Source organism: Magnolia sinica, chromosome 13 (assembly GCF_029962835.1).
Source record: "Magnolia sinica isolate HGM2019 chromosome 13, MsV1, whole genome shotgun sequence".
NCBI classification, from domain to species: domain Eukaryota; kingdom Viridiplantae; phylum Streptophyta; class Magnoliopsida; order Magnoliales; family Magnoliaceae; genus Magnolia; species Magnolia sinica.
Window position 1 is genome coordinate 6,249,114 of NC_080585.1, and position 10,427 is coordinate 6,259,540.

A 10,427-nucleotide genomic window follows, 5' to 3' on the forward strand; every position below is an offset into this window, starting at 1 on the left:
TCTCCGGCAAAATGGAGGAGCCGCGTGAATAAAATAGTAATGTTGGCCGACAAAGCTTTTGCAACATCAACGAGGTTAGCTATTGAATCGGATCTCACTCCATCCATCCATTGATGAGAAATCAGGTTTGACATTCCACGGGAGTGGAGATGGAACATCTAACGATGGAAACCTTCCCGTTAGTGAGGAGATCCTCAGCTGGACCAAGCTGCATCTAAAAGTTGAACCTGTTATAAAACTCATGTGGGCTATCCCGAGTGAATTTAAGACGTTTTATCCTATATTAGTTTCATATCAATCTGATTTTCGTTGTATGCGGTGAAAATGGGTTTTTAAAACTGATGGACTGAATGGATTTTACAAAAACATAAATATGGGCTTAAAGGAGATCGGGTGTTGTACGCAATTTCTACAACAGGTGTTGTAGAGGATTCCGGTCCAATCAATCTTTCCACGCGCGCGTCTCCACAGCCTTTCTGTAGGTGCATTAACTGCGTTGACTGAATAAGTAGCCTGCCTGCCTTCCAGAAAAGAAAATCCAGGCTGGAGTTTTCCCTTCGTCTCACGTTCAAAACCTGCAACTGCCCCTTCTCTGGCCGGAAAAATCCGAACGGAATCCCCTCTCCCCCTCCCTCTCCCCCTTTTTTTTTTTTCGGTGCTCTTTTCCGGTGATCTTCCCCCGAAATCTCCCCATGCAATCAGGTATTCTCTCTTCCTTCCCTCTAGGGTTTGAAACTCTACTTCTTGGGGTTAAGGTTTTCAAAATCTAGGGCTTACGGGGGGAAAAAAAGGAAAAGGCTAGGGTTTGGAAGCTTTAATCCTTTATATTTCCGTTTTCTTTAAATTTCGATGAAGCGACAGAGATCGTACGGCGAAGATCTCGCCGCCGTCGGTGACAAGGGTGTTCTTAAGGATTGGGGACGGAGGGGCCAAGATCCGGACCGTTCGTTCGCTCACCGTCGATTCTGTCCGAAAGCTGATGGTGGACGGAGGGGATCTTATGATCGGTCTCTTGACGATGATCGAGAGCTCGGGAGGCCCTCCTGGAAGCGGTTCGACCATGAATCCGATGGTTTTGATCGGAGGAAGGGGTTTGATCGGTACGATCGGATGATGCCAGCTTCTTCCCCGCGGAACGTCTACTGTGGGCCTGAGAAGATTCACCGATCTGAAAGCTTTTCCAGGCGAGACTTTCCGAAAGGGTTTCGGTCATGGAGGGAACCCACGTTGCGGAAGGAGAACGTCTCGTCGTGGCGGAGATCAGTTGGGAATGGCGGGAAAGATGTCGATGAGGATCCGAGGAGTGGGAATCGGGTCGGGTCTGAGGATAGAGGGAGTTCAAGGTCGTCTGCTGGGTCTAGAGATGTTGGGAAGTCGCCGCCATGGTCTAAGGACTCCAGTGTTGAGCAGTCGAAGAGCATCGAGTTGGAGAAGATGGAAGAAGCCAATGGGGAGAGCAATAGGGGCAGTGAAATGGAAGAAGGGGAGCTTGAACCCGATCCTGAACTGAAGCCTGAGCAAGAGCCACAGAAGGAGGCAGGGTCCACGAAATGTCAGACAAGGTCAGGAATGAAAATGGAGGACGCGGAATCATCCGATGGTGAGAAATTGGAGATTGAGGGAAAACAGGAAGACGAAATGTTTGAGGCAGTGACAGGAACAAGTAGGGCTGAGGAAGTCAATGAGGTGCCAGATTGTGAGGTTGACACTGCAGTTGAATTGCTTGAGAGGGACGAAGATGTTGAAGCTAAGGGAAGCAGAGAAAAGGATGAAAATGCCGAGGAAGAATGCACCGGTTTACCTTCCCCTTACCATGAACCTGAAAGCAGGAGGAAAGAGGAAATCAATGAGGAAATAAGTATTGAGAAACCCTTGCCTTTGGAGGAGGAACAGAAACAAGGAAGAAGCACAGACCTCGGAATCAAAGCAGGGGGTGCTAATTTGCCCAATCCAAATAAGGAAGCTACAGAAGAGAATGACACACCCAAGTTACCTTTGAGGTTGATGACAGATGAGCTGACTGATAAAGGAAAGGACAAAGGTAAAGGACTGGCCGTTTCAACCCCCGATGAAGGGAATTCTATGGAAGTTGGTGGGTGGATGACAAGAGATTTGATGGTGGGCAGAGATGATGTTATGGCAGGACCGAGCACTGGGAGCCTTGAGTTATTTTTATTCTCCGATGTTACAAGACAGGAGAGTAAAAACCATTCAGGTGACAGTCAGAACAAGGATGAGAGGTTGAGAATGGAGCCACTCGAATTGTCTCTTGGTTTGCCAGGTATTTCAATAGCTCCTGCTTCCCACAATCCAGTCGAAGCTCCCAAATTGCCAAGCCATGCTCCAAATTCCCCTACTCATGGGAGAAGTGTGCACTCTTTGCCTACCACATTCCGTACAAGCTCGGATGGGTTTACTGCATCAATTTCTTGTTCAGGTTCGCAGACATTGTTCCACAACCCAAGCTGCTCTCTCACACACAACTCATTTGAAAACTATGAACAGTCTGTTGGCAGCCATCCTATATTTCAAGGAGTTGATCAAGTTCCGCACATCACTCGGCATGGTCAGTCCTCCAATGAGCCAAAATGCAAAGAAATTTCGTTGTGTCCAAGGATGCTACAGAATGGGAACGGGGCTCGTCATGCTTCTCAAGCAACACGGGGCAGGTTAAATTCTCAAGCTGTGCAAGGGCAGTATGTGAAGGTGTCAGAAGGAAGTACTGGAATACCTAATGGCATGGATCAGCGGTTGATTCTTTCAAGGCAATTGTCTGGACAATTGAGGCAAGATGATGTCAAGTCCCCCCCACACAGTGTTGGTTCCCATGAAACTAGATCAGAGCATACGAAGGATAGGAAGCAGGTGATGAGAGAGAGTAACAGTGGTAGTCTATTGACGATTGGTCAGAGGGAAACGGGACAGCTTGTTCTGAATGGCACTAATGTTTTTGAGAGAATAATTGCTGGCATTGTATCAGAACCAATACAAATAATGGCTGGGAGAATCGAAAAAATGACAGATCAGTCCATATCATCTCTAAAGGAGAGCGTTAATGAGATAATACATAATAGAGATAAGCACAAGCAATTACGGGCATTGCAGGAAGCACTTCAAAGGAGGTCCGACCTTACACTGGGGGCATTAATGAATTGTCATCGGGTGCAGGTGGAGATCCTTGTGGCTCTTAAGACTGGCCTTCGGGATTTCCTTCGGCCAGACTATAATATTCCATCTTCTGTTTTAGTCGAGATTTTTCTGAATTTGAAGTGTAGAAATCTTGCGTGTCAGAGTATGTTGTCCATGGATGAATGCGATTGCAAGTTCTGTGTGCAAAAGAACGGATTCTGCCGAGATTGCATGTGTCTTGTTTGCTCAAAGTTTGACATGGCATCCAATACTTGTAGTTGGGTTGGCTGTGATGTGTGTTATCATTGGTGCCATACGGATTGTGGGTTACGGGATTCTCATATCAGAAATGGGCTCAGTGTCATGGGGGCTCAAGGAACGACTGAGATGCAGTTTCACTGTATTGCCTGCGATCATCCTTCTGAGATGTTTGGCTTTGTGAAGGAAGTCTTCAAAACTTGTGCACAGGATTGGAAGGCTGAAACGCTTTCCAAGGAACTTGAATATGTGAGGAGGATCTTTCATGCCAGTGAGGATGCAAGAGGAAAGCAACTGCATGACGTTGCTGTTCAGATGTTGGTGAAACTGGAAAATAAATCCAATCTTACTGAGGTCTACAGCAGTATCATATCGTTCTTAACTGGTAAGTTTTCTAGTTTCTTTGTGAAGAACTTCATGGGCTTGTTGGAGTCCAACTCATGATTATAACCATAGTTTGAAGTCCTGTGCACATATTGATGATGTTTTGTTTCCATGTTTATTCTATTTGTCACCATATTTTCTGATATCTTAAAAATTATATGGTAAGGTGCATCCACACCCTAAATGTCTTGTTTGTAATTATTTCTATATTCCATACTGAATCCATGTTTTAATAATAATAATAATAATAATGATAATGATAATGATATGATAACGATAATAATAGGATCTGATCTATTACATATTTTACATCACAAAACATGCTGAATAGTTTTCTGACTTCTAAACTATGTCCTTCCACATCCAATGAGGCTTGCAAATTGTCGTAATTCTAGTGAATTAATTGATGGTGGCTCCATGCCCATAAAGAGGCTTTCAATATGGCTTAGTTATGGTCTCATGGTTTTTCTAGTGGAAAGGTCATGGAATTGATATGCAAGCCTACTCCATAGCCACTTTCTTTCCTTTTAATACACTATGAGCTTTGGTTTTCAAACAAATTGCTCCTGGCAATTTTTGGACCTAAAAATGATATCTAATGTGCAATTTTGCAGTCTCATTGATATATGGATTTATAGATGTTCTTTTCTTTTGGTATTTCATCATCTGCAATTGTAGGCTTTGACTTTTGATCGTGAATATTTTCTTGTATATTATCGAAATATGTTCTTCTTTCATGCACATGCACATGCACATGCATGTGTGTGTTAGCTTAGCACATGTAGCTATTTTCTTTGGCCTTTCCATGTGTCTGATTCTTTTTCATCTCTTATTTTTGGTACTTGATTTGGTAGTGATTGTCAAAGTGCTAGAATTGAGCCACTTTGTCCTTTTTTCTTTATTCATGTATGTCTAGATATAGTTTGAATTGTAATGCTGGCTGGTTCTGGAACCTAACCATGACTTGTTGTCCTCTCTATTTTGAAAACTTCAGAAAGTGATTCCAAGTTTGGCAACAGTCCTTCCACCATTTCGGTAAAGGAGCTATACCAGACGAACCCAGGAGAAGGAAGCAATGGCATAGTTGGTCCAAGCCAGGAAGCTGCAAGGCTGAGGTATGCCTCAACAGAGAAAGCTCGTGCGGGGGAAAATTCAGGTAGCATTCTTCCCAGGTTTGATTGGGATCGGATGGGTAATCAAACTGGGGTCCCAGAGTTGCAACCAAAGGTCGAAAAGAGGCCTGTTGTGGATGAACTAGAGAGCATTGTGAGGATCAAACAGGCAGAGGCTGAAATGTTCCAGGCACGAGCTGATAATGCAAGAAGAGAAGCTGAAGGCCTGAAACGTATTGCAAATGCAAAAAATGAGAAGTTTGAACGAGAGCATGCGATCAGAATAAGCAAGTTATGCTTGGTTGAGGCTGAGGAAAGACGCAAACAAAAGCTGGAAGAACTTCAAGTTTTAGAAAAGGCACACCTCGAGTACTTTAATATGAAGATGAGGATGGAAACCGATATTAAAGATCTGTTGTTGAAAATGGAAGCTACAAAGCGCAACCTTCATACATGATGACACAGCAGTAGACATTATAGATCCGAGGCAACTGTACCTTTGTAGGGTAACCTCTTGGCCTGAAAGTTTAGATGCAGATTGTAAGTTTTGGTCTTGGTGGTTTAGGGTTTATATTGGGTACAATGAGGCTGTCAGATTAGTTTCTTTATTATTTTCTTTTCGTCCCACTAACTAAAGTCTGTACAGAGAATACTCCATCTATTTTGAAATGGTTGGTTCCCACATGATGCAAATTGAAAGAGGAATATTGGTTCACTAATCTACTACGGGTTTAAGGCTTCAAGTGCTCTCACATTTTTGCACATAACATGATTTTCATTGTCTTTATGGTACTGTCTTTATCGGTAATAAGATCCCATTCCTTTTGTTTTCCTTATATGCATACAGGTTTTTTTTTTTTTTTGAAATCTTTAAAAAAACTACAGTTTTCTTTCAGTATGTTTCTCCAAGCACTTCTAAGCTTTGTTTGCATTCTTTTCCTGATGAATTTGTGGCTCTTTTTGTGGCAAATTTTACTTTTCCCTTAAATAAACATGTAATGGTGTCATTGGTCAATTGTATCAACGCATGCCTGCATGCATGTGTGTTACTGCCCGTCTATCATTGTCATCATTACCATCATTGTCTTCATAGATGTTGCTGTCATCAACATCTAAGCCTTTTTTCCGGTAAATTGGTGTTTGGCTTTTAAATTGCAGACTGGCAAATGTTTTATGATCAGTTCCCACCAGACATCAACCTTCCTCTTTTACGTGGGCTTTGGAGTTGGCCATGACAGAGGCTCTAATCAACAACACTCGCATGCCAACATCTTCTCACCTAATTCTAACCCCACAGTTCAACTAATATGAGTACAGCCCAAAGGGCACGCAAGCAAAGGGGGTCATGGAGGTACATATTGTTGAGCATGAGGGATGCTATTCCTCTCTTGGCTGAAGCCCCTCCCTCTCCTGATGAAGAGTGGAATACAAACAAGAAAAATCACAGGCACGGGAACTGTGGGAATCAAACTTGCAATGAAATTAGCGCTATTTCCCCAGCCCCTGAACTTGTATAGAGAAGAATTTCCCGTGGCACAGTGGTTCTTCCACACCAACTTAGCTGCCTGGCGCTGCTATTGGCACAACAACTGGTACAGGTACACCATAGGTTGGCCCTGCTCCGGGCAAGCATTGAAGGAATTAATCCAATTTAGTAGTTAGGGTAGGAATCAAGGAATTGAACCCTGGTCATTGAAGGTCCCAATAAGCAAGCAACGGCTAAAAGGCCTATCAGTAAAACGGCTAGTGCGCTTTAGTTTTCAAGCAAGCAAGCAACAGCTGAAAAGCCGTTGCACGCTAGTGCACTCATATGCTTTTCAGCTGTCTTCAAAGCTAGCAGCGGGCTGGGCGTAGAAGCAAGTCACCAGAAGCTTTCGGTAGCCTGCTTCCGATCCGGCCCAGCTGTGAGGAATCAATAGATCTTTGCATACATATCAGTTCATATGTTTGTCGGCTTCTATGGATCCTGATCTTCAAATCTTCATCTGATTGGAGGTTACTCTGATATTGACCACCTTCATCTGATCACAAATGTAGCAGTGGATGGCATCAGCCATCCAGTGGGTTATTGGATGTGAGGTGTGGGACATCCCGTCTCGTTCCCTTTCATTTCGGCAGCCTAACCTCTCGCAGCTCATGAAAGGGAACACGTTTAGAACAGAACCGAGTGGGATCTGTAGCTCAGAGGATTAACAGACATAGCTACAAACCCCTGCAAGGCCCTAGGGGGTTTGAATCCCTAGCTTACAACCAGCCCAAAAGGGAAAGACCTGTCCTTTACCTTTGGGGATAGCAAATGCAAAGCTATGGAATTTGGGTGTGGGTCTTTTGTCGAATGGGAGCAGCACATTTTTCAATAGTCACATAGCCTGAGATTTCTCCTCCCACTGCTTGGGAGCTCACAGTTTACTGTCTTATTTCACTCCCCAATGGGGGCTCACAACAGATTCAGACTAAGACTAATATAGTATAGTAGTTCTTCCAGCCTGTCTGGTCTTTCAGAGATGAGGCTTGTAGCCTGATCAGTATGCTACTTGAATGCCAACCTTCGTGCAACCAACACTACTGGTATGGATACTACTAGAGGGAGGGAGGGTCATATCTGCAAATGGTTTATGGCTGGAGCCATTTATAGGAAGTTCCTTCATGCCTGATATTTGTGATCAGGTCATGTCTGCAAATGGTTTTTATGGCTGGAGCCATTTATAGGAAACTTCCCCATGACATTCATTTGGGTCATTTGGTGCTGATGCCTGCCTGTTTCTTGTAGTATGCTGCAGCAGGTGAGAGTGATCGACAGTGATTTTTTCACACGTCATACTTAATTTTTTCTACTACAGGATGATATCAACCCTGCCTAGCCATGGTAAAAGAGCTTCCTCTCTGTTCTCTCTCTTTCTCCAATGGATTCAGGTAATCAATTCCTGTTACTTCTCTGAAGGATTCAGGTTAACAATGCGATTTGAATCATTAACTCAAGATAATGCATTCTGTGGTGCAGCTTGTTCAGAGAGTTGGGATGCTGAGGGTAGCATATCCCATCAACAGGTAAAATATCAGAGCAAGTGGGTTTTGGGTCCACAAACCATCACAATCCTCATGGGTTGTTGGATCCAGAAATCATCACCATCCAATTAGGATTGGGCGACGACAAGATCCTCCCATCCAAATGATCCAGTCCAGGTGGCAAACGGGTTCTTTATTCATCAGGAAGCAACATGGTACATTCGGTCCCTTTTCTTTTGCCTGTTTGGATTTGAACGTTGGATAATTGGAAAAGTGGTATATCTATCAGAGGCAAGCCTGACTAGTTCAAAATCGGAGCCTGAACCACCCCCTGCTCATTGCCAGGCCTACTGGTATATCTCTACTGTATGTAACATGAATGGCTATGGACAATTTTACCCATGTAATTTGTTCTTCGGAGAGTCCCAACTTTGAAGGGATTCAGAATATAGAGAAGGGTATTTATGTCAATTTTAAAAAATTTGATGCCATTAGTTTTGTAATGAGAAATCACACCATTCATGTAACCTGTGGGCCACCCATTTAATGATGGGGTTGGATATGGTGTGAGATTTGAGCCTCCCATTTTAAAGGATGAGATCGGATAGGTTTTGAGAGAAAAGGAAAGAAGTGTCCGCATGCCTCTAGATGTGGATGTGTCAACCTGGCACCGTGTAGATCATCAGGCCAAGACTTTATTCTTGTTTACTGTGAGACACGCCGTACGCCCGACAAGACGATTGGAAGATACTAATGGATACTCTTATACTATCCATTGTTTCGTACTATATGTAGCTGGAGTATGCATGAAATCTAAACTATGGGTCGCACCTGATAGAAGACTTCGATGCCAATTTAGAAATGTGTCTGTAGGGCCTTAGATTGGGTGTTGTCCCTTCCAGTACCCACAATTTGATTGTATGGTAGACTTCTGTCAAAGATGGATTCATGCAAAACATATTTGAAAGGAACTCTAATTGCGTGGCGACATCAACACCATGACCATGTAGCTTGGTGGTGTTAGGATGTGGCAGGATTTGATTGGGCCACCATGATGCTGTCAGAGGTGGGTGCAGTCAAGTACCTTCTTGACCTAACAACTTTTCAACATGCTCTTCGATCATGGCTCCATCGATATGGTAGCACGTGGCTTAATCAAATCCTGCCACACCCCAACACCAACTAGCTATGTGATTCGTTTGGAAGTCGTTGGTCTGACTACTTCGTTGAGCTTAATATCTTATAGTAGTCTGCCATCCAATCAAATCTTGTCATATTGTGCTTTACTGATGTGGGTATAAGCAGGGGCGGTACCCAATCTACATCTCACATGAAGAGGTGCCTGTTGGTTCATGAGCAGGGGAAGTGTCTGTGTTTGAAAGAATGAGAGAGGCCAAGACGTATAGTTACTCTTACAATCAGCTGATTATCAGCTTTACATATCAGTTGTTGCAAAGAAAGAAAATAGTATTACAGAACAGGTCTTAATGAAACTAGTCCTCATCCACCCAGCCCATAATTTACAATTTTTCATGCATGGATGACATCCAACCCATCCAAAAGGTTAGCCTCACCATGAAAATCACCAAGCACAAAAATAGGCTGCTATACTCAGGAAGTGGGCCACACAAGTACTTTGGATCAAATTAAATTCTCCACATGCTTTTCTTATGGTGTAGCCCACATGATGAACTTGACCTGATTTTTGCATGATGTGTTCTTCATGGTGGGGCCAACCTTTTGGATGGGTTGGATGTTACATGTACTTGGTACATTGAGAGTTATGAGCTAGTTGGACAAAAGACTTATCTCCTCTCCCCTGACAAGAAAATCAATAACTAGAATCGATGGAGATGAAAACCAAGCATTTCATGCTCATTCCTATGACCTGGGCTCCATGGCTCTGGGCCTTGCAACACGCCTTCTTGCCTTCCATGGTTGGAACAGAAATCAGAAGACCCACCATCTTTCATGGTCTCTTGAAATTGGGCCCCCTTGATTTCTGTTTGGATTGAGAAACCCTTCTTCTCGTTGTGTGTCTTGACCGCAGTCGAGTCCCTTCCTTTCGGCTGCTTATCGTCTTCCATCTTCTTTTGGCTGCAGGTTTTTTCCTTAGGGGCTGTTTGGGTGTGAGGTGGGACATGGTTTTTAATAGAACTCTTATTCTTTTTGTGTGGATGAGAGAGCCAGTATTTTTTATGCCATTCCTTCAATGGGGTTATCTACAAAAATGGTTTTGTCACATCAGCTTTCAATATCATCAGCTTGTATGGGAAATGGATAAGAATCTGGAGAATCCTATGTTCTACAAAGGGTGGCTTGGATGTGTGGACACAGGTTTGCAAGGATCCATGGGTCTATCTATTTGAATGGATGTTAGGGATTTTGGAGGTTTTGAGTCCAAGGTTGTCCAGAGTTTTGTGATTGGATGACACTTGGTAGTCTTTTCATATGAGAATATAACATCATAGCAAATGAGGAAGAGGCTGTCAACATGGCAGATGTATGTAAGATCAGGGTCATGTAATAAGTGGGTCC

General features: G+C 43.5%; 1 protein-coding gene across 1 annotated transcript; it reads left to right on the forward strand.

Moving 5' to 3' along the window:
* Window positions 1–541: 541 nt before the first annotated feature.
* Window positions 542–5,602, forward strand: LOC131222575 (protein OBERON 4-like). The gene is made up of 2 exons (XM_058217704.1): window positions 542–3,772; window positions 4,766–5,602. Exons 1-2 carry the CDS (start codon window positions 850–852, stop codon window positions 5,338–5,340), a joined length of 3,498 nt encoding a protein of 1,165 aa, XP_058073687.1. The 5' UTR covers window positions 542–849; the 3' UTR covers window positions 5,341–5,602.
* Window positions 5,603–10,427: the final 4,825 nt, after the last annotated feature.

What these genes read in the sequence shown, in the direction of transcription:
- LOC131222575 (XM_058217704.1), top strand. Translation starts at nt 850, where the DNA reads ATGAAGCGACAGAGATCGTACGGCGAAGATCTCGCCGCCGTCGGTGAC. An exon ending in TATCATATCGTTCTTAACTG is followed by an intron (nt 3,773 to 4,765) that starts GTAAGTTTTCTA and finishes TGAAAACTTCAG; the next exon opens with AAAGTGATTCCAAGTTTGGC.